At 37.1% G+C, this 25,331-nt stretch overlaps 2 protein-coding genes across 9 annotated transcripts in view; one reads left to right on the top strand and one right to left on the bottom strand.

Moving 5' to 3' along the window:
* The first annotated feature begins 11,037 nt into the window (after positions 1 to 11,037).
* LOC148649076 (uncharacterized) lies at positions 11,038 to 14,558 on the top strand. The gene has a single exon (XM_088605242.1). The coding sequence runs from the start codon at positions 11,894 to 11,896 to the stop codon at positions 13,883 to 13,885; it is 1,992 nt and encodes a 663-aa protein (XP_088461368.1). The 5' UTR covers positions 11,038 to 11,893; the 3' UTR covers positions 13,886 to 14,558.
* A 2,532-nt stretch (positions 14,559 to 17,090) lies between these two features.
* Positions 17,091 to 25,331, bottom strand: part of atf2 (activating transcription factor 2) — a 33,665-nt gene continuing 25,424 nt past the window's right edge. For all 8 annotated transcript variants that reach the window (XM_088605238.1, XM_088605239.1, XM_088605232.1 and 5 more), the window contains one exon: positions 17,091 to 19,190. In XM_088605238.1, the coding sequence (XP_088461364.1) occupies positions 18,976 to 19,190 (215 nt within the window). In that variant the 3' untranslated portion in view covers positions 17,091 to 18,975. The remainder of the gene's footprint in view (positions 19,191 to 25,331) is intronic.

The following is a 25,331-nucleotide window of genomic DNA, read 5'->3' as shown; positions in this document are numbered from 1 at the left end:
TACCTCTTGTTCGTTTTGGTTTCTTTCTAACCAAAAGAGTAAGTACATGTGATTGTACTTCGATGTATTGTATCTGACCTATAAAGTCCGAACTGTTTTTTTTTTCGTATTCTGCAAACAGAATATGTGCAGTCATCTATGCATTACACACTGCATGCATTGGGCACTGTCCTACACTTAAACCTTCAAGTAGCGCGAACTATTCAAGAAAAATCAAGAGTAGCTAGTGTAACATTTTGGATCAACACCTTAACGAAATGAATAGAAAACGTTTTTCATTAACTATTTGTTTCTGTATTTGTTGTACTATTTTGAGCAGTTGCTTGATATTTACACCTAATATTTAATATCACAGATTAAATGACACATATAAAAGATTCAATACCTATAAAAGCCATTGAAACACAAAGTCAGAAAAAAAGATGCCACTAAGTCTTAATAATCGTAATTGAAAGTATATTTTAAGTGTGTTTCATACCAGGCTTTCACTTAAAAGTGTCACAACCCCAGCCAGGTAGCAAACTTTTCTGTCCAGGCAAAAGCCCCTTAAGACAAAGCTTTGAATTTGGACATCATATTTAAATGATAATTAACCAAAGACAAAAGCAAAATAAATAAACAACAATGATGTCAGAGAAATCCCATTGATTCCAATTTGAGGACAGATTATTGAGTAAGAATGCTGACTTTCCACAATTTGTTTCACAGATGGACTTTACCACTTCCCCTGAGTGCCTTTACTTCTACTTTATCCATACAAAACCAGTAAGACGGTTTTCTGTTTCATTTTATCCTTCAATCTTAAAAAGGTATCTGATCATAGGTACAAAAATACCCAGACCCAAAGACCCAGATCTGACCCAAAAAACTCAGATAGGTCCCATAGAAATATAGTACCATATGATTCATTTTATAGGCACTGACACCTTAACTTACACAAAAAATGTGAAGATTCTATATTCTGACATGATGCATCTAAAAAAAATAATTGTTATCCTTTATGTACATAGATGTGGGAGGCTTGCAAAAAAGCACAAGTAATCCTTTCATTATCCTGTCAGATATACTGAATTGTATCAGTTTCTAAATGTTTAAACGTTATATATTTTTCATATATAAGGGCATATACTGTATTTGTATAAATAAGGTAACTTATTTAACTTGTTAAAACACAGTCAAGAGAAGTAATCCCAGTGGGGGTGCCTAAGTACAGTACTATAACACCAGTGTCTGCTTTTTTTCATGAGCCTATGAGAACATGTAATCTGACTGGGATGCCAAGTATCAATTTAAGCAGAGTTGGCACTGAGTAAATACTGGCAAATGTTGAGGTATGCAGCATAACTGAATTCCTGTGTGAAATAGGCCCAGATCCAGCTGAAGTCATGTCATGGCAATGAGTGTAGGCGTGCTGTGATGAGTTAAAACATGCTGACTGTATTTAATAAATTAGTAAACCAGAAGCTTCTTTCAAATGGATAAGTATTCAGTCCCTTTGCTACAGCAGCCCCAAAGCGGTTCAGGTGCAAAAGAATAGTTTTACAAAACACAAACAAATTGTAGGTTGGTCTCCTTCTGTGTTTAACTTGACTTCGGAGTAAAAGGATCTGTCTCGAGAAATGCCCTCAGAAAGAATGTCATGCAATTGAATTTCAAGCCACGAGCCACAGCTCACATAGTGAGACAGTGATATGACAAATGAACCTGGAAGACCTAGGAGCTTTTGAAACAAGTCGAGAATAAAGTGGCAGAGAAGCACAGGGGAAGATTACTTATTCCTTTGCGTTAAAGTAAAAAGTGGCGTGTACATCATACCACCCAGACACTAACTAGATCAGGCTGCCTTTCCACGTGAGCAGAGAAGGAAGCAGGAAACTGATTACAGATGCCGTGGTGAAGCCAAACGTGTTGAGGAAACATTTGAAAAGTTCTATGTCACAAATGGGAGTCTGTACACAACAATCCTGGTCCCTGCTGTGGAAAATGGGGAACGCTCACAGAGGTGTTTAGTATCTACCCAGGATATCTACCCTCTGGAACTTTCCCTATTTAATTTTCTGCTACAAATTCTGTAGGTCCAGGAGTCAAAAGAGGAATGTTAAACCCTCTTTTCCCGGGTGCCCACAGCTTATTAAGGCCACTGGGATGTTTGCCCTGAGCTAATTAGCAAAGAAGGCCTGTGCTCTGGAAATACAAGGGTGGGGCACACTGGAGCTAAGTGGCTTTTTCACAGAGACAGGGTGATAAGACAAGGACCAGTCTGTCAAACTTTGGTGAAATCATAAAAAAGGAATTCTTGAAGGAAATCTTGTTGGTTTAAAAAGAAACAAGTAGCTGAGAGGATAGGTTTTTATGTAAAAGCTGGTAATCGGATTATCCACCTAACATTCCACATATAGTGGGGTAAAGTATTGGTTGAACGGTAAGAAGCAAGCCTTCTTTTGTTTTGTATGGGCTGAATTTGGAGAGTTATTCTGTAAACTATAAAACCCTGCTAATAAGTAAAGACAATACAAAGCATTGATGTGCCTTTAATTCTGTGTATTAGAGCAGTGGTTCCCTAGTCTGGTCCTGGAGGAACACTGTTATCTGTTATTTTCCAGGCTAATTTATTTGTTTTACTTTCGGGATGTGATTGTAAATTTGCTTTCAGCTCTTAAAATTTCAAATTTCAAGTCCATCCTTCCATCCATTTTCTAACCACTTTTCCCAATACAGGGTCACAAGGGAGTTAGCGCCTATCCTGGCAAGCAGCAGGCAGAAGGCAGGATACACCCTGAATGGGATGCTAGTCCATCGCAGGGCACACACAGACACAGACACGCACACACTCAACAACTTCAGCATGCATGATTTTTTTTAGAGTGGTGAAACTCTGAAACTGATACTTGGGTTGATAGCAATTACAAATTTCATCTGGCCTTTTATGACAGTATGGTGGCACCAAGGTTAGCATTCCTTCTTCACAGCACTGGGATGCTATCAATCTGAAACAAAGTCTTATGGTCACAAGAAATTAAATTTGAGTTTTTTGGACATGTTCATCTGAGTTATGTTTGGGATAAAAAAGGTGAAAATAATTTTGAGAAAAAAAACATATCCCCACTGTAACATATTGTGGGGGTGGTCTATTATGTTTTGAGGTTGTTTTGTATCTACAGCTGATGGAGTCCTGTCAAAGACTTGTCAGTCATGATATCCAACACGTAACAGGATATTTTGGCCAAGCATTTGTTTTTTTCCTGCTCAAACACTCAAGCTTGGTTGTAATGGACATTCCAACATGACAATGTTTCAAACCATGCATCCATATCAACAAAGGAGTAGTTAAATGCACACATAAATACATATATTTAACGGGCCATCCCAATCTTCATGCTTTAATCTGATTGAATATTTCTGATTATAATTCAAGATGGCAGTTCACTACAGAAAAAGCAAAGCAATTCTGCAAGGAAGAATGTTCAGACATTCCACCTCTGTAGTGTCATAACCTCATAGCATACTACAGCAGGTGTCTAAGAAGTGTAATACCTGACAGAGGAGGATTTATAGAATAAAACACAATGCTTTGAAGAAGGAAATGATGTGTGAATAAATGTAACCTTTGTGTTTCTCGGACAAACATGACATTGCTTTGTAGAGTACTAATCTGATTGTTGTTTAATAGTTTGAGGTTTTTAAGCAAAAAACGGCAAGATTATCCAATCTTTAAATCTGTGTTATTTAATGTTTATTGTTCCTATTTCATTGGCAATATGAATGAATATGGAGGGTGCTCTACACATTACAATGGTAAGCATAAGATTTGGCAGCATCTACCAAAAATATTGTTTTTTTCGGATTGATGACCTTCAGTCAGGCAGATGTTTCTCCTGGAGGATTTTGAGTGGATGTTGCGGAGCACCAGGTGTGTTTGTCCTTTGTGATCATGTTGGAGATTTTGCTCTTGGTTGTACCAGTATTCCATTGGAAGAATGTCATATGATGTCATAATCTTTTTCCTCATAACCCATAATCGACTCATCCTACCAGAAAACAAAGTAGAATATCCTGTTGTCCCAACAGCTATCAATTTTCCCATCTATCACTCCATTTATCCTTCCAGCTTCTCCCAGTAAAGAAACAATACCAAAGTCATTAATGTATTCAACTTTTTTGTCTTGCAAAAGTGAGCAGCACTTCTCCTTTTCCTGATGATTATATATTTCTCAAGGGGCTCCATTTTTCTCTTACAGTAGAAACACATGCTACCCAGGTTAAATGACGTTTCTAAATTGCCCCATCGGTGTGCATGTGCACAGACCCTGTGATGAACTAAAATGTCAAAGTGTAGTTCCACCTTATTGCCAGCACCTGTCAGAATGGGCCTTGTCTTGTTGTGAACCGTTATGGTTAGTGAAAATGGATGGGTGGCTTCTTCAAAACTAGTAGTGAAAACTGTAATGACATTACTACACCACACAGTAATTTCCAGCATGACTTATTTAATGCTCAATGCTAAAAGATATGCTTGATTAAATATTGATTAGTGAGAGAGTTAACCCACTGAAATGTTGTTTCTGTAGGTTTATTGATTTGACATTAGGCCTAGATGTTTATGGGATCAGGACAAACTGTAGTTGCTCATACCTTAAACAAGGTATTTTCCTCTTTCACATAGATGGCTCAAAATAATGATGGTATAAATACTGTGATGTGCAGTGAGGGTTATTGTGTGGGTGTTGTAACTCTAAGCCATGTACTTATAACTACCACCTTGTAGAAATCTTACCTGCTCAAGACTCATGGTTTATACAGCAGCAGCAATCGTTCAACTTTCAATTACATTATTCAGTTACTCTTCCACCATTTTGCACTAATATTCTTAAGTCTCAGACTGGCAGTATGATTTTTTATATGATTCACTCTAAACATGGGTTCCATCTGTCTGTTTTTATTACTGCTGGTATTCATACCATCTTTATATATCTTTAAATATCTATATTTTTAAAGTCTAGGGGACTTTAATATACACATTGATTCAACCTCTTCCAGTCTGACTGACTTCCTTTCTCTTTTGGGATGCTTTGACCTTACTCAGTTTGTTTGTACCCCTACACATAACAAAGGACACACCTTAGATCTAATTATTGCAAATGACTCCTTTGTCTCCCACTGCTCTCCCCTTGATCTAGGCCTCTCTGACCACTTAGCCATTCTCTTCAATCTGGAATTACCTGTTTCTAACACTTCCCCCTCACGCTCTGTAAATTTCCGCAACTGGCGATCAATTAATCACCCAAGGTTTGCAAATTCTGTTCTGTCCTCCTTATCCTGTTTCTCTTCCTCTGACCCTCTAGAGGACAAAATACAGTTACTTGACAATGCTCTTTTATCTACCCTCGACACCTTTGCTCCTTTAAAAACTCGAACCATCTCCTTCTCTCGCCCTGCCCCCTGGTATAATGACCATCTGCGATTCATGAAGGCAGCCTCTCGCAAACTTGAGCGTAGGTGGCGTCTTTCCAGCCTAAATGTACATTATCAGGCCTGGAGAGATTACTTATCTGATTATAAGGTTACTATATAGTCTGCTAGATCCACCTACTTCTCTCACATCATTGAAAATCACCAAAACAACCCCAGACATCTTTTCTCCACCATCAACAGACTGCTCAAGCCAAACTGCCCTACCACATTACCTGCCTCCTCCCTCCTCATCCAACTTCTCTGGTTCCCGTCTCTCCAGTTTCTCTCTTCTTGACTCAGCATCCCTAAACAAACTAGTTACGCGCATGAAACCCACCACATCTATTTTAGATCCCATTCCCACCACTTTATTCCAGTCCTGTTTCTCTTCTCTCTGTCCCATTGTCCTCAATATAATACATGAATCCTTGAGCATGAACATGAATCATTGTACCAACGGTCCTCAAAACTGCTGCTATTACCCCCGTGCCAAAGAAGCCTAACATGGCTCTCGACAATCTTAACAATTTTCGCCCCATCTCCAACTTACCCTTTCTCTCTAAAATTCTAGAACATGCTGTCACACTTCAGTTACATAACTACCTCATGACAAACAACCTTTTCGACCCCTCCAATCTGGCTTCCGTCAACTTCACAGCACAGAAACCGCCCTAGTCAAAGTCACCAACGATCTCCTAATAGCTTTTGATTCTGGTTCTCTTTCCATACTCATCCTTCTTGATCTCAGTGCTGCCTTTGACACTGTTGACCATAACATCTTACTTTCTTGTCTCGAGACTGTGTTTGGAGTCTCTGACACTGCCCTCAAATGGTTTAAGTCTTACCTCACTGATCGCTGTCACTTTGTCTCTCTCAATGGGTACAGGTCTGAAATTGGTCTTGTCAAGTCTGGTGTCCCCCAGGGCTCAATACTGGGCCCCTTGCTCTTCAGCATTTACATGTTCCCACTTGGTCAGCTTTTAAGATCACATGGCCTCAGCTTTCATTTTTACGCTGACGATACTCAAATATACATCCATACCAAACCCGACACTGATGTGGCTGTCTCTATTCTATCTAATTGCATCTCTGACATAAAAAATTGGATGACTCAACTTCCTTCATCTTAAATGTGACAAGACTGAAGTCATGCTTATTGGTACCTCCCATCAACTTCGTAAAGCCAGTCCTGTAACCCTATCTGTAGATGGCTCTGTACTTGAGCTTCAATCAAAATGGAAAAACCTTGGGGTTATATTCGATTCTGGCTTAACATTCGACCCACATGTACAGCATACTGTCAAAACATCTTTTTTTCACCTTAGAAATATCGCAAGACTACGCTCTATGCTATCATTAACTGTGGCTGAAAAGCTGATCAACATATTTGTATTCTCTCGAATTGACTACTGCAATGCTCTACTCCCTGGGGTATCTAAATCTACTCTGAACAAGCTGCAGTATGTCCAAAATTCAGCAGCCAGAATCCTGACCAGGTCTAGTGCAAGTGTTTACATTACTCCTATCCTGGAGTCCTTGCACTGGCTTCCGGTCAAATTCCGCGTAGACTTTAAAATCCTCATGCTCACCTATAAGGCTTTACATGGCTTGGCACCTCAATACCTGTCTGAACTTTTATCGCCCTACTCCCCACCTCGCAACCTCCGCTCTTCAAATTCTGCCCTCCTTACTGTCCCCCAAGCCCGTCTACATTGTATGGGCGACAGGGCCTTCTCCTGCTATGCCCCCAAGCTCTGGAACTCTTTGCCCAAGGATATCAGAGAGTCACCTTCTCTAAACTCCTTCAAATCCAGACTCAAAACCTTCTTCTTCAGAAAAGCCTTTACTTAACTGGTTCCATTTTTCACCCCTCTGCTCTTCTTAATACCACCTTCCACGGTCTCCTCTATTGTTATTGTTGTATTGTTGTAATTATAATTGTGTCCTATCTTGTGAAATCTTCTTATTTATTGTTGTAGTCTTCTTATTTATTGTTATTGTCATCCTGTAAAGCGCTTCGAGAAGCCACCTTTAAAGGCGCTATATAAAATAAAGTTTATTATTATTATTATTATTATTATTATTATTATTATTATTATTATTATTATTATTATGCTATTTTAACAGTAGGTCCTTGCATTTCTTTCCAAGAACTTTACATGCTGGAGGGGAATCCACTTCATCTGCTAGTGAAGTGCTTACCCAGCTGGGTGTGCCAACAGCTCCACTACACAGCAGTTCCAAACTACAGAGAAACTGCTTCACCACTTGAATTAAGTTTAAGGAAGGCTGAGCTCTACAACACTAGAGTAGAATTTAGGCAGGACACTGGGGCTAACATCCCGTACCTTTTAGGAAGTGCAATTGGATCTTTAATACAGTACATGGTATCTCTTAAAGCACAGTGTCTCCAATCACCATACAAGGGTGACTGGAAATTAAACACCAGCGTTCCACATCTTGCACTTAAATGTTATGAATTCCAGCACCTGGTGTTTGTCATTTTATTAAGCCATTGTATATACTGTAAATGATTGCTCCTTTACAGTTCACAGTTTTCAGTTTTGTTACTTTAAAGCTTGCAGTCATGACACTTGAAAGAAGCAATTAATATTTCTTCTATATACAACCTAGTCCACACATTCAGAGCAAAAAACAGACATTACTAGGAAAATGGAAAATCCATTTTTGCATTAGTACAGTATCAAAACCCCTTGCTTGGTTATCTCAAATTAATTTAGGTGCTCAAAATGACCTTAATAAGGCCTAACACAATTTCCTTACCACAATTAGTTGAGTGACCTTTTCCTATGTGCAATAAAAGTAGTTTGCATGATTTCAAAAGGAATACACCCACCTCTGACTATCCTCTGTCAGGTAGTAAACGTCAAGTAAGTTGAAAAAAGTTGTAGAAAGGCACAGATCAGGAGAAGGGAATGACTATTTCTAAGTGCTTCAATATCTTTTTGAGCATGGTGAAATTGATCATTAAGAAGTAAAAGTGTCCCAGACACTGCCTAGAACTTAAAAAGTAAATCATGAAGCCAAAATAAACACTGAAAGAAATACAGAGTTTAGTGGCTGAAATGGGAGAAAATCTCCAAGGGTCAAAAATATACTGTCACTCCACAAAGGGTGTTTATACAGAACTGAACAGGTTTTTTCTTACAAAACTAAATGATACTGCAAATGTGTGATTTTGTGGACAGGAAAGAGAAAATTGGACAGTTTTTGGTTTCATACATATGAAGCAAACCCAGTATAGCGCCTCAAGCGGTCATCGCCATCCCTGCTGCCAAGCATGGTGGTGGCAGAGTGATGCTATACAGTAGTTCTGCTTCTCATCAGCAGGGGATTCACCTTGTACTCCTGGAAGAAGGTTCTCTGGATAGGCGAGTCAAAAGTTGAACATTCTGGCCGCAATAAGACTCCAAAAAGTTCAGTTCAGTTCAGAAACCAAACACTTCCTTCCAACAGAAAAACCTCATCCCAACTCTCAAGCCTGTGTGGCATTACGCGGGGGCGTGCCCAGTGTGGAGGCAGAGCCCTGGTCGAAGGGTGGAGCCTTACCTTTGTAGTCCCAGCTGTGCCGGCTGCTAGATGATGAGCCCCAGATAGGCGGGTCCCATTAAGCCACACTTGACACCCGCCGACGGGATAAGCAGGGTGGGGGGGATTTTTACACCGACGGATTGCACCCGCGTAAAGTGTTCTTTTTCTTTTTGCCTGTCCCATCACGTGTTTTCGCCGGGGCAGGCACACACCTTTCTCACACACAACACAAAGTTCTTGTTTTGTTTTTGCCTTACGCACCCTGCTCACCAGACTGGACCCTGCTAAATAGGGTCAGTCCAAGCTGGAAATCACGAGGCACAGCGGCACACTTTTCTTTTTGCCTTTTTGTTGTATGTTTTCCACTCTTTTTGTATTTGTGGTCGCCGCTAACCTCACACCGGTGCTTCCGTTCCCTCACCCGGGGCGTTGACTTTTTACAGGTGCTCGCCGCTGCGCCTCCCATAGTGGGATCACACGCTATCACACTGTGTGGTTGTGGAAGTATCGTGGTTTTGGGCTGCTCTCCTGCCCCAGAAGCTGGGTAGCTTGATGTCATCGATGAATCCATGACTTTGGCGCTGTATCGGCAACTTCTAGAGGAAAATGTCAGGTCATCCACTTGTCAGCTGAAGCTGAGCTGTAAGTGTGGTCATGCAGTAAGACGACGACCCTTAAACATACAAGTGGATCTACAATAGAGTGATTGAAGAAGAAATTTTAGATTTGCCAGATCAAGGTCTGGACTTAAACTCCATTAAACATTTTTTGGACAGGACCAGAATTGAGCAGTTCATGCAAGGAAACATTAATATTTCACCAACATGAAGCATTTCTCTAAGAAAGAATGGGACAACATGAATAAAAGCCAATGTGAGAGACTGATAAACTGTAATTGAAAACGCCCAGTTGCTCAAGAAGGTGCTACCAGTTACTGAATCTTAGAGCTCAGTTCATGAACTTATTTACACAAGGATATTTACCGTTGGATCATTTTGTTAGTAAAATAATCTAAATATGCGTTTGTGTTATATGATGAATCAGGTTAGCTTCTTGTTTTAGTAAGACGTTTAACGAAGATCTCATTACATTTTTTATCTAAAATACACAAGAATATGGACCACAAACGTTCTGTAATCAAACATCGCACCACTTTAGCACAACAAATTACTTGCTATATATTCACAACCTATGCTAACCTTTCAGATGAGTAGAAAAATATAAATTTGCAAATGAATTGTAGAATTAGCAAACATTAATGTACAGTAGAAAGAAAATGAAATCCCTGTATATGTATAAAAAGAAATAAGCTATAGAAAATTTGAGTAGTCATGGGTGTTGAGAATCTATTTACAGAAGTAACGTTTCATCCTAAATGAAATTATTCAGTGATACATTTGTCTTTATTTGTCTTCTTACTAGATTTTGTTTTTCAATTAGATTCTTGAGAAAAGATCATGAAAAATACAGTAGCTGATGTCATGTGATGTAAATTAAATATCATGCGCTGTACCTTTCAGTACATACATTATGTGAACTCCCGCCTACACTTTCTGTCTGGAAGCGTATATACAGTATGAATCAACAATAAGACGAATACAAATAACAGACATTGAAGACACACCTGTTTTATTTCGTTTTATAAATATAAATATTTAAGGAAAGCCAACTCAGCGTTTGGAAAACGTTTGATTAATACATGTATCTAATTCGAACAATTAACAGTTTATTGTAATAACTATACAAATTGATATGAATCTTATTTAAAAATTAATTAAACTATAGTTATTTAATATATTTTAAAAATAATAATTAGCTATTATCTGTCCTCTGATTAAGAATATTGCAAAACTGGACATATACAGTATGATTTCATTATCATTCGCAGTGAAGAGATTCTATTTAAATGTGAATTTACTGAATTGGTCGAAATTTCAATAATTTGTTTTACAGTGAATTATGCATGTATTCTCTGCATTGCAGTACAATGCATGTTCGATACAACTAAAAACAAAGTCAAATTTTCATTGAAGACTGACTAAATATTAGACTAAACTGACTAAAGAAAACTAATACAATTATAGCGCAAATAACAGTCCCATTATTATTACTATTACTATATTATATTAAATATTGGCCAATGCCGTCATTGTACCTTTTAGAAATAAAATTAAAACGCTTACATTACGTCAGGAATTAATGTATTCTAGAATCTAATAGCTTAGCAATTGAGAAAATACGGCGTCTGTGACTATAATTCTTGCTCTACAAACACACAAATTAATCAAATTAGACTGAATGAAAGAAGGAAGATCTTCATTTAATTTGAATGTGAAATTGACTCTAAGACTATGAATAAAATTTTAATCGGGGACAGGAAAATACGAAAAAGTAAATATACTGTACGTAGAAGACACAATTTAATAAAAAAATACATTCAGTCGAATGATTTTAGTCCGCTCTCAAAAGACATCTGCAAACGACATTTTTTCAGCAAACACAAAAAATATGCGGTCTTACTAATTAACAGTAGAGTGGACCACTTCTTGAAAGATGGTTATATTTAACAGTCACATTTAGGAAAATGGGGGATATACGTTTACGGAACTGGAAATTTTGGATTAGTTAAAAGAGCTAAGACAGAGGCAGAAACATCACGCTCGACGGGAAATGCCAAATGAAGTTCAATCTCCGGGGCTTTCTGGTGTGCATCATTACTGACCAAACAATATACAGTAAAGGAGATCTCGAAAGCCCAGATTCTCAAATTTTCTTAGTGGAGGTTTATAGTGTAAATCCCCCTTTATTCTGACAACTATATAACGTTGCGAAGAGGCCGAAAAAATCATTTCGATTGTCATTAGCAGACCCTTAAAAGAAGATATTCAAAATGGCAAAGTTCGTAATTTATCTTATTTCACTTTTTCCTTACAAAATTCAAGCGTCGTTGTGCCCTGAAGCTTGTAATTGCAACGATATGGACGTATTTTGTTCTAACAGTGGATTGACCTACGTACCCCAGATTCTCGGAACACATTCACCGGCGCAATACTTGAGTTTAGGGGGCAACTTCATCCGGTCTGTTGGCACCGGTGATTTCTTATTTTACACGCAACTGAACAGACTGGATCTTCAATACAATGTCATCAGCAGTATCCAGCCTCGTTCCTTTGAATCGCTAAAAAAACTGAAGGAGCTTTATCTGGGACACAATCGTATTTCATTTTTGGAAAGTCAAAGTTTCTCCGGGCTATCGAATCTGCTTTATTTGGATTTAAACAAAAACCAGTTGTCCTCGGTGCAAAGAGATGCATTTAATGGACTAGTAAACCTTAAAAAACTGCGGCTCAGCGGCAATGATGTCTCTTCTCTACCTAGTGGTTTATTTTCCGACCTTAAGATGCTGGAGATGTTATATCTGGAGGACAATAGGATCTCATCTTTATCCAGAAATGTATTCAAAGGACTGGGGAATCTGCGTGAGTTGTATCTGTCAAGGAACAACGTAACAATCTTATCTGGAGACGTTTTTAAACATTTAAGATCACTTTCGGATATACAATTGGACGATAATGCTATCACGCGAATATGGAATGGTAATTTTTTGACACTTTCAGAACTTAAAACGCTCTCTTTGAGTAACAATGTTATTACCGAGATCGATTCAGGCGCGTTTAATGGATTATCCAAACTGAAGGTCTTGAATGTTGATGGAAACAGAATTTCAGCGATAGGGAAACAATTTTTGAGTCGCAGTCTTCATGTGGAGGAAATAGATTTAAGCGGCAATCTAATCGGGACGGTGGAAGAAAGTGCATTAGATGGTTTACGATTTCTAACAGTATTGAAACTAAACAACAACAACCTGAGGTATCTGAATCCCGGGGTTTTTAAGACCAACCTGCAGTTATCCATTTTAGATTTGAATGATAACCCATGGCACTGCAACTGCGGAATAATTGATCTAAAAAAATGGCTAAAATCTTCTTCGGACAGGATACTGACTACGTTTGTAAAGTGTTCTAAACCAGAAAAGCTTAAGGGAATGTACCTGGATTTTGTAAGCAGTGAATTTATCCAAAGCGCAGACCCAGCCTGCCCTGATACGATGCTCTCTGATGAACCAGGTACATTTATGACTGGTAACAGATTGGCAACGCAGCACGACACCGAGGAAGAGAAAGAAACTCACACAAGGGCAACAGCAACCCGGGTCTTTACCATGCCTGATTCATTCACAACTGTAATTAAAAATACAACAAAGAGCCATATAACAAGTGCCGAGTCAGGTAAGCCTCAAAGTCTAACAACACAAGCAACATCCTCTTATGGTAATCGGAGTATGTCGCAGAATACGGCAACACCGACACTTGTCACAACCACCGCTTTTAACAAACCATCACATCTGAAGAACATTACACCCTGCGATTACAACCAAAATGCTATTTTGAATATTTCTGCTAGGGTGGTCACCTCTAATTCAGCAGAAATATCGTGGAATCTGGCCCGCGCTGGTAAAGAACATGTGTATTTTAGGATAATGTACGACCAATTCGATGGCAACATCAGATTCAGTCGCTTCATAAACGTCAACAAAGGCAACGTTTGTAATCTTCGGGATCTAAGGGCGTCAACTTCTTACTTTGTCTGCGTGGAAAGCGTTGTTAATGAGAAAGTTTGTGAAGTAGCACCAAGAGATCTCTGTATTGGAATTGTCACAAAGGGCGAAAAAAACTCAACCCCCGATCCGCAGCTCGTCATTCTGTACATCAGCGGAGCAAACGGGGTGGCGATAACAATCACCTTAGTCATCATTATATGCGCAGTTGTTAAGAAAACGAGGAAGTCTCCTCCAGACTCATCTGTTCCGCAGTTTGTGTAGGTCTCCCTTCTGACTATAACTCTGGATACAATTCTAACAGCTCCCACACCGGGACTTACCAGCCAAACGAAATAGGTGCTATAGATTTGCCCAGGGTGGATTAAAAAACACAGAAAAAGCATCATAGTGATGTGTAAGAAGACTGAACATACTTTGAACTGTAATGTAAGCCTCAGTTAAAAAACTACAGCTTTGAATTGGAAATGTGTATATTGTAGTTGTGTGTATAACGATGCGATTTATGCATTTGTTTTCATTAGAAAGAAACTTTCACGCCTTAATTCAGTCGAAGCAGCACTTGCTAGTCTAGTGTCCAGATACCGTATCATACATACAGTATGCACGTTGTGTGAACTAATGTATAATATCTTGAGTTTAAGTGTAAGGATGAATGTAACTGTCCTTATAGATACAAACTTTATGCAAATACTTTCCTATGTCTTAGACGTGCCAGTCAACAGAAAAATAGAAAATGTTTAAAATATTGTCTAGATTATGTTTTATACGTTTGTCCACTAACTCACCATGTAGTTTATAGAGTTTTTTTTAATATTTTTTTCTAAATGAATGTGGTGTTTTACAGAAAATGTAAAAGTGTAGCATGGAATGTGAAAAAGTGCTTTTTATATTATGTATAATTTATTAAAGATAAAGTGTGAAGTCTTTGAAATAACCTAGAGCAATCTTTTGTGTTTCAGTATAAACATTTCTTAGTCTATAATGGGGTTGAACAAGTTTTGGGTAGTCACAATCGAGGTGTTATACAGTAGGTCTGGCATAACTCATCAGGTTATCAGCTGAAAATGTCATTTTAACCACATCAGCAGGCAAGTTGTTCAGCCAAATAGTTTTGGAGATTATTTGAATTGACAACTGAAATGAATCAATATCTTGTACAGTGCTTTGCAAAAGTATACAACTTCATCCAATTTTGCTGAATTTTGTTCCATTGTATTGAATTCCAAATGCTGCAGACATTTTTTAGAAGTGAATATTTACATCAAAACTTGAAAGATTAAACTGAACACGTTTATAGGTGAAACAAATGTCGGCAAAGATACTCCAAAACTAAAACATGTTGATTGTGTAAGTATTCACCCCTTCTGCCAAGAAAAACCAAAATTTGTTCAGGTTCACAAAACTACTTCGACAAGTAACAAAGTTAGCTGAATGGCCTCTCTGTACAATAATTGGGTTCACATGATTTCAGAACAAATACGCCTGCATTAAATACGCGATGTGAAAGATGAAGCTTCTAAAACATGTCAGGGATAATAAAATGATAGAAATGCACAGGTCAGGTGTACAAAACAGTTTCAAGCACACTGCGTATACTGCTGAGCACAGTAAAGTTGATCATTAAGAAGTGGAAAATGTGTTGTACTATCCTAGATCATGCTATCGCTCCTAACAAAGCAGCTGATCAAAGAGGAAATTGGTGAGGATTGCCAAAAGTGACTTGGAAAGAGATAATTAATTCCTAAGTTGAGATGGGAGAAACGGCAATGAGCTAACGACACCCCAATAACGTCACTCTGTGGCAGATTGTCAGGAAGGAAACCAATACTAAAATAAAACCTCTCAAATCACGAGACGTTGGCAACGAAACATTTAAGTGAGACGGAAATCATGTTTCAAAAGGTTTTGTGATCAGGCGAGACAACACTGGAACCTTTTGGTCTAAAAACGCAAAGCATCATGTCTGCCACAAACTCACCACAGCATATCGCCATCATTACTGTCAAGCATGGCGGTGGCAGCATTATGTTATGGGGCTGCTTCACATCAGCAGGGAATGAGAAACTTGTCAAGACTGAGGGGGGAAACAGATGGGAGCAAGACAGAGGCAAATCTTACAAGGAAACTTGCTTCAGAATGCTAAAAATCAAAAAGGTATATAGCCAAAGTTACACTGGAGTAACTTAAGAACAAAGTGAATGGTCCCGATTCAAACCTGAGAGAAGATCTGTGGGAAGATAGAAATTTGCTGTCTATCAACAATCAAGTCCGAAGCAATTCTGCAACAAAGAATGGACAGAAATTGCACAATCCTGGTGTGCAAAATTGGTCTAAACATAATCCACAAAGACTTTGGCAGTCATAATTTGTGCCAAAGGGGCTTTCAACAAGTACTATCCCTTTGGGGTGGGTGAATACTTATGCAATCAACATATTATTTTTTACTTGTCTTTGCAGTTTTACTGTCATCTAACTTATTTCACCCATAAAAGTGCTAAGTTTGAGCACTCAGTTTTTGATTAAACATACTCCCTTTACAAACTACATACATAATTTACAATTCACTGAATATGTCATTGGAAGGGGTGAATACTTTTGCAAGCAATTCCAGGTCTGAAGAACCGTTGATTATTCGAGACTTTATTAAACTAATTTACTTACCAAACTGATCAAAACTTACAAGTGTTCCCAGTTTGTATCAACTGAGAATTTAAGGTTGATCTACAGTATAGGGTTTGGAATCTCCTGAACAATATACAGTATAACATGGTGGGACTCTCCAACAGTCAGAACAAAAAATGACATCATTGTAATTCTACGATTGTCCACAAGATGGTAGGATACCCCCAAAAGAAGCTGACAGCTATACATCTGCAAATATAACATCACCTACAAAAATCGTTCACCTAAAAATAATCACTCCCCTGGTGTATCCTTTCTTTATCCATTATTTATATAATTAAAAAAGATCAACTATTAATATCAATGACATTATTAAGGTATTAATTCATATTTCTTAATAATTTGTCTTCTTATGAAAAATAATGAGAAATTATAAGTCATTTCACAGTGTCCTCCTGAAAACTGAACACTAGATATACAATAAAATAAAAGGGCAACAGGTTCATCAAAAGGTAAAAGTACAATTTTAAGATGTATACCTTCCAGAGAGTGGGAAGCTAAGTTCATTGCATCTAGAATTTTGCTTAATGTGAAGTACACACTAAACTGAGAGAAAGATTTCAGTTTCAGAATCCCTTATAGTTTGGTTTTACTAAGCCAAACCAAAGAAATGATGTGCTTCAGGGAGACTGCAGAATCCCAGGGCTTTTCATTTAAAAACCAAGGCAATTAACAGGCAAATTTACACAAAACTGAAGCACTGTCTTCAAGCTGAGGTCCAAAGATTGGTATGAAAGATTCCTGGGTGACAGTACACAAAACCTACAAAAAATGGAATACAGCCTTTATAGACCTTAAAGAGATATTAAAAGATTTATTACAACTTTAATTTATGATTTTATACAGAACTTTCACAAGTTACACTTTACTGCCAACACAATAGTATCACGCCTTTTAATGCAGTTGAACCAGAAAAAAGTTAAAAGGAAGTACTTACAGAACCAGTCATGAATCTATTATCATCTTGCTAGAACTCAAGGTGGCACGACATGTTAGATGATACTTATTTAACCGAGACTTTTATATTGGTTTAATTCTCTCAGAGAATTTATACATGCAAATAGCACAAAACAGTGACAGTACAAATTACCTGTTTAAACAAGAATGTTATTTTCATTTGAAGGTCTTTGAATTGAAGAAATGCAGCATGTCTTTATAAAACTACACAGTAGTAAGCTAATACATTGTAAGATAAAAGGCAGATGAATGATGCTGTGATCTGTAACCCAATATTTGTTGTTTTACTATTAGTAGTGTTAGTATTATCTAAAATAAGGATAGAACAATTTTAATAATTTGCCAAGCAAGATGTGAGTTTGACAGTTATGTTAAATAAAAAAAATATGGTCTCCTGATCTCTTCAGCAGTATCTGGGCTCAGAAGAATTTGAGAATCCCTACTTTAAAGACTCCCACAAAGGCTACATTTTTATAAAAGAAAACATTTATAATGGGCTCTCAAATACAGCATTATTTCATAAAAAAACAATGTACAATTTTCTCTCATTGCTGAAAGTTCACATACAGTGTATCATCATTTAGGCCATTTACATTTCATAGAATCTCAAATTGTCTTTGAAATACAAGAAATGAAAACAAGTCATTTTAATTTGCTACAGTAGTGTAATTTCTGAACAGCATTTGCTGAGACTGTCACTTTTCTATAAGCTCAAGCAATGTTACACATAAAAAAGCATTAACATGATACGTTATATAATCCCATCCAAATGATCATGACTGGGGCACAGATTTGTAAATGTTTTCTAATCCCTACAATACAAATCGAAACCTGTGAATAATTTAATATGAAATATTAATGGCACATTTAGTAAAATTCATTACCTAGCAGATGTCTGGATAATGAGAAAAAAATTACTGTAATTCTACAATCACCTTATCTGTAACAATGAAACTACACATGGAATGTTAGTCAAAACATCGTTCTTGAACATACATTATTCTAAGCAAAGATTCTTATTAAGACTATTTTACAAGTGGAGGCAACTGTTAACATTCAAACCACAGAGTGCTACTGGTATAAGCACCATACCACTCACACATACAAAATATTTTTTCTCAACTCAATCACTGATATTGTGTAACAAGACAAGTCTTAAAATTTACCACTAAAAGCTGCCAATACTTACAGGTGAACAATCAAATACAATTTAAAAACAAATCCTTCTTCTCCCTCATGTGCAAAATTAGAAAAGGCAAATAAATAAACAAAGTGACTGCTTAAATTGTGTCTTTTTCTCTCAGATAGTGCTTTAAAGATGTCAAGAAAAATCGACAGAAGCTGTATGACACATACTTTGGTAGGAATGTCTCATCAGTGATGTATCATTTTATTAAATTAAAACTCCTTTCCGAGTAAAAGAAATAGACAAAGGTGCCTGGCATATTCAATCAATTTGATCAATTCAAATAGATGTAAGAGAAAAAGACAATCAGTCCAATTTTCAAAATGACTGGAAAGTGCCCTTGAGCATGACCACTTGCTCCACGCTAGGTACTTTTGGTATTAAGAATAAAAAAACAACAACAACAACAACAATAACCGAACTTAAAAAAAAAAGAAATACAGCATTCTCCAAAACGGAGAAAAGTGAATGTTCCTTCTTCCCTTTTTGTAGCTGGAAATAAAGCATTGACCGCACGTCCAACCCATCAAGTCCCCGAGGACTGTGCCTGGGAAGGAAGAGCCACCACTACCTGCGGTTTCATTGGGTCTGTACTCTGCTCGGCCAGCGAGGTTAGGGCTGTGGAGGCCACCGAAGAGGAGCTGACTCCATTGGAAGTGCTGACAGAACTGTGCTGGATGGCTTCGGCCTGAGGGCTGCTGGGCACTGAGATGTCTTCAGAACTATCATCCTTATCGGTGTCTAGACAACACAAACGACAACATGCTGGGAACACCATTTGACACAGTAGTCCTTACTCAACACGTTAATGGTGGCATCTACACGGTGATTTTATTAAACCACAGTTTACATGGCTCTAATTATATTTACTTATTATGACGCTACTTATTGAATTTGAATCGAGTTCCAGAGGACTGGCAGGGAAGAGTCACCACTACCAGCGATTTCTCCTAATGAAACTCCTATAATTATCCTCAAATACTGGAAAGTCACACAGTATTTCAAAATACCCTGCTAAGTTCAATGATTTTCTTGAAATGGACAAATTCTGCAATAGACTGAGCAGTGACAGGAGAAACTAAACATATTCAATTGAATTCACATCCTCAGTAGTGTGGAGTTTAGACGACAACATCTTTCAGGTATCCCACCAGCTAAAATGAAGAAGGCTCAGGTGAGGAGCCACAAGGGACTTGTCTAAAAGGACTAACGTAGAAAGCTGCGTCATGAACTTCAAACTCTATATTAAACTCCTTTCCAGAGTTGATTCAGGATTCCTGTTTTCACAATATTCGCAATAGTTTTCACAATAATGCTTATTATTTACATTAGTACTTACTGTTCAAATAGCATCTTGAACAACTGCTATTATAACTGAGCATTGGGATACCAATAGCTTAAGGTATAATGTCCCAATTCTTTTATATCTTAAAGGAAAAAGTTGTGTTCCTTACTTCATTATTGAAGTTCATAATACAATTATGATGAATACTTACAAATAGAAATGAATAATAAAACACAAACAGAATATTTGTAAAATTTTAAAAGACTAATAGAAACGTAAAAATCAAGGCTTCTAATGCATTTCAAATTATACAGAGTGGGATGACAGCTAAGTTTTATGTTACTTGGACACTTTATCCTGTTTTATGTAGTAAGACTAAGTTTGAAATATATTTTTGTATTACAGCTTTAAGACTATAGTAAACAGACAAATCCCAAAAAGAACAAACATCAAGGTTCAAAATTTGATCTGCTAACTATCCTGTTGAAACCATTTTTGTTATTTCACACTTACGTGAACCAATTACAAAACTTGGAGCTTTCTCTCATGACAATTCCATTCTTTGTATACTTAAAGATACAATGTCATTTAAAACAAACATAATAAGGCTTTAATACATTCTTTGTTATGTAATAGTGTTACAGTATATCTTAAATTGTTTTCATTTGTTTCTGGCTACCTTGCCAACTACTGCAGCGACAGATGATTACAGCACCTGATTTTAATGATGCTCACACAGGAGAATATGCAATACTTGGAGTCTAAATGCCACCAGCTGTTAAGCAGTTGCATTGAATTAATTGGATCCTGATTAAAAAAAAATCTCTATAATGTACTGCCTCATAAAGGAATGCAGACCACTAAGATAATTAATACTGCTAATGATAAAAAGTCACTTTAAATGGCACTTGGTAATTAATTGTTAGGTTTGGTATTTGAAAATGTGAGTTGCAGGTATTTTTATGTAGGTTACTATAAAATTTCATTTAAATGGCCTTATGTCTGTAATGCTCCCAAAGCATTCTTATTGATGGGAGTTTAATAAAATGATTTGGTACCGACGTAATTTAAATTGTCATAAATTATTTCGTCCTTTATTTTCTCATAAGGAAATGATATATTAATCTTTCTTTCATACAAACTACATTTAATTACACCTGTTAGTGTGAGATTACAGCAAGGGACAGAGGGGATGTGCCATATTATAATGAGCACTCTGAGTCAGTCAAGTCCCAGGGCTGTGCTGCACCTTTTTTAATTTTTTTTTTCCAGCAGATGGGAGCACAGTCTGCCAATGGAAAAAAAGTCTAGTCCTGCTTATTTGTAAGGGATGTTGGATAATTTCATCCCACCTGCCACAGTTCCGCCTCTGCTGCATGATTAAGTATGTTAACAGGCAAGGCTGGAGAAAGCTTGAAGCCCCCTGAGTCCCAACCTCCTGGCTGGGAGGATTTGCTGGCTTGAAGCCCTACTGTTACATGCAAGGCATTGAGAGATGATTAGGGGTTGAGAATGTAAGAGAATTTTCATTTTAAGAGCAATATTAGTTACACGGCTTTACCTCATCTTAGATTTGTGACCAGATTAGCATTTTTTAAAGCACGGTTATTACAAGGACAACACAGCAACATCGCTCTAATGGGATGCATGAAACGCTCATATTTCATTCTCAGTGTAAGTCAAACAGGTACTGGAGGCCTCTGTAAACTACCGAATTCCAATTTCCAACAGTAATGTATTTAGCTGAAATGATCTGGTGATGAATGCTGAAATTAAAAAGGGATATTTCCGTACTTAAATATATCACTCTAATCTCACATATTAACTGTCTGGTGTGCGTAAACAAACAAACCTAAAATATTTTAAAGTGACGGCCTGTTCTGAAAATAGGGATTATTCTTTCTCCCCTAGACATGATAGTGATGCCATGATTAATGAGATTAAATTAAGTTGCATTAAATAGCATGTGACTATCGAATATTAGGATACAACTAGCAGTTATAGCAAGTTTCCAACTCTGCGCCTCCTATTCAACACTATGTACATGTCTATCATTTTTACAATTAGTTCACTGAACACAATAAAATCTTTCTGCTTGTACATCCTCATAAATGAAAGCAGAAGAGGAAAACCCATTAAGGATAAAAAGTGTCGAAATATTTGAAATCTCAAGTGCAATGTACAGCCATTAACCTGTGCAATAATACTTTGACTCACTGAAATACTTGTTTATCTGTTAATATAAGCATAAAAATGCATGTTCTGTTTATTAAACTGTTAGATTATATTATTTTCTTTATATTCTGCAGAAAAAAAAAAGAGATCATGGTCACTGAATTGTTTGAAGCACTGATGGCACATAACAGAAACACTCCGTTGTCAGATCCCATATAGTGTTCCAGAACTCCTTCATACTGGTAGCCAGTAAAGGCTATGCTCATCACCTACTCAAAAAAACGTTAATGCGCAGTAAAGGGAGCATACTGTTAGTCTGAGGAAGCATTGCTGAATCATACTCATCTCGAAGTATTCATAAACACAGAAGTTCTCGCATTTTATTTTCAATATTTTTACTGGGATGTCTACATCTTAATATTATTTATCTAGGAGTACAGGCTGTGAAACCAAGAAAAAAACACCAAAGCAGTGTGCAGTATGATTTGACACTCAGGTTTAAATGACAGACATGGAAAGTAGAACTTCAGTCAGAAATCTGAAAACAAAATGATAAAATACTGTAAGTCCCTGCCCATTTTTTTAAAGCTAAGTCAAATTATTTACAATTTTATCATTTGCCAAATCCTAATCCACAGAAGCCAATATAATTTATCCCTAATGTTGCAATCTTTTATTTTTCCTTGAATTAAACAAATGAGTCATCACTGCATCTCCAGACATTGGGGATTATTCAGAAGATCTAATGTCTGTTTTACTGTGGCGGTAAAAGCATATTACTGCCTCGTTATGTCCCTTCCTGATTCATAAAGGTTTACTGGCATGTCACTGCATTACTGTGTTGGAAGGCATGAGAGTCACAACACCTCCTTTTCACCGTTTATACACACTGAAAATAATTCAAAAATCTGATGGCAACTGTACAGGCTTGACAATGGAGATTGCTTAATGTTATTTTGCTCAATGTTTGTGTGATTGATAACTCGGAGTCTGACAAAATTATCTTGCTTATCAATGTAAATTAAATATACATGTTTCAGTAAAAAGCAAAAAGCTGAGGGCATTTTTTTTTACATTTCTGATGGTAATGGAGAAACAAATCACCTTGGCTGAAAGATAAATGGGATTTAACCTTTCAACTCCATTTTGCAGGTCCTGCCACCTACACTACGAAAACTATTTTGCAGTTTCTGACTATGACACAGGACAAAGGTAACACAATCTTAAATCTTTGTAAGGTGCTGAGTGAAGAAATACAGGTAAAAACCTCACGGATTTGTGAAATTCCCATCATTTGTATAACACTAACTCAAGAGCACAGCTTGTTTATGCTTCCTAGCGAGTTTTCAAGAGTACTTTGCTTATTTGTTGTAAACCATTACACATTTAGACAGCTAGTTTAAGGCTATGGGCTATTTCAGAGGTGGTCTGTGATGTGTTTTGTTGAACAGCACTCCCGGTTTCCCTGGTATAGCACTTAATATTGTTCTTATATGGTGCTGAAAGAGTTACTGTCACAGAATTGGCTGCATAACTCATTCTCATAACCATTAAATTGAAAAATTAAACTACGGTGGTATGATTCTTCTGTCTTTCATTTCAGTTTTGACAGCTGAAACACTGGAGTCTGCAATTCAAAATGTACCAATATAATCCTTTCCATGAAGATGAAAGTGTAACTAAAAAGCATATTTGATTCTGTAGTATAAAACAAACATGATTAGGATACATCAAGTGTAAGACATAACTAATCTTTTTTTATGCTATACACAAAATGTAAAAGTAATTACCTATATTTCTGTATACAGAACATGAATAATTACAGTGCCTTTTATCACTCAAAGGGGCACAGATGTGATCAATCTGACAATGATATGGACAGGTACCTACGTGCAAAAGTGTTTTCTTTTAGATTTTAAACCCAAATAAGTTAACTGACGCTGCAAAAACCTCTACTTGAAGAATGAATTCTTGAATGGCGATTCTCACAACCTTTTTACTTCCTAATATGATTTTGAATTCCACAAGAAATTACCACAGCACAAACTTCACCATCATGTAAGCCATCAAATCCATTTGCATACTGACTCTTAGTGCTTAACTCACACTTGGCCACATTTTTTCTTTCACTTTTAATTGTGCCTGCTCATTATCTTAAATATGCTTGTCACTTATTCTTATAGTAGCTGGTGAAAGGGTGTTTCAACATGGTGATCTGGAAACATTTTTGTACTGTAGCTTTCTCAAATCTAAGTGATGAAATCTGAATCGGTGTAAAGTCCAATATCCAAAGGCATAGGTAAAAAAAACTCCACTGAATTTAGAGATGACAATTCAATTAAATATAGTATACACAGAATGTTGATAAATTAATCTAAAGTGCCATAGGTGACTGTAGTTGAGCCTACTTTTGTAACAGATCTGTAGCTACCTGAGCCTATTAACACCTACTGCAGCTGTTACCCAATGGTAAAACTCTACTTATATAAATGTTGTCACAAAGGAAAAATAGACAGGAATATGCAGACATTTAATAATAATTTCTGAATAGTGATTTAATAGCTTTGTTAAGGAATCATAATTAGACATTACTCTTAGACACAGCCACAAAATGTATTTTCTCTAAGAAGATGCCAAAGCCCACCCTATCTTTCTTCTTGAATATATGGATTAGAAAAATGAAGGAAAATCCTAAACACGAATAGGAATAATAGCTCACTTGTTAGTGCACGGCTAAACAAGAGTTTCAGTGCAATGCTGCACAATTTCAGACTAACTTTCATGGAGGTCTCCAAAATAACAACACAGAAAAACAAACATGAATCATAGTTCTCTTCATTCCTAAAAGCACCTCAAACAACTGAGTCCACATCAAATAGGGTCTGTAACTGACAGCATATTCCAACTCCATAAGCTATCAGTCCCATTATTTTTATGAGTCATGTCAGTTCTATGGTTAACAATAGGCATGCATAATAAGCGCAGTGATGCACAGCCGCTTTTCAGAAGAGAACCATAGTCTTGTCAGGCTAGGGGCTATAATTGACTAATTTTGGAAGCAATCATTGTCAATATAAGTCAGCAGCATATTCCAGAAAGTTGTAACTCAGCGCCGAAATGTGGTTCCCCATGTTGTTAAACTGATTGCAGATCAAAGGGCTCTTGAGTTATGAGCACAAAGCTGACAAAATCAATATTCTAAATGCACTAAGGATGGAAGCATGCTGGATCTCTGGAATCTTGAAAATTAAAAAATATTGCTTGTTCTTATAAAAGTGCTTACAATGACTATTTAAATCTGGCAGCCATTAAGTTTTATCGCAAGCACCTGAGGAACTGCTACAATGCACGGCAAAACTCTTTTTTTCTGTGGCTCTACTGACAGTACCAAATTGAAATGAAGTGGGTACATATGGTAGAAA

The sequence above is a fragment of the Lepisosteus platostomus genome, chromosome 14, assembly GCF_059453375.1.
Source record: "Lepisosteus platostomus isolate fLepPlt1 chromosome 14, fLepPlt1.hap1, whole genome shotgun sequence".
Classification (NCBI taxonomy): domain Eukaryota; kingdom Metazoa; phylum Chordata; class Actinopteri; order Semionotiformes; family Lepisosteidae; genus Lepisosteus; species Lepisosteus platostomus.
This window is presented reverse-complemented; position numbering and strand designations above follow the sequence as displayed.

Coding starts and splice junctions, on each gene's coding strand:
- LOC148649076 (XM_088605242.1), top strand. CDS start 11,894: ATGGCAAAGTTCGTAATTTATCTTATTTCACTTTTTCCTTACAAAATT.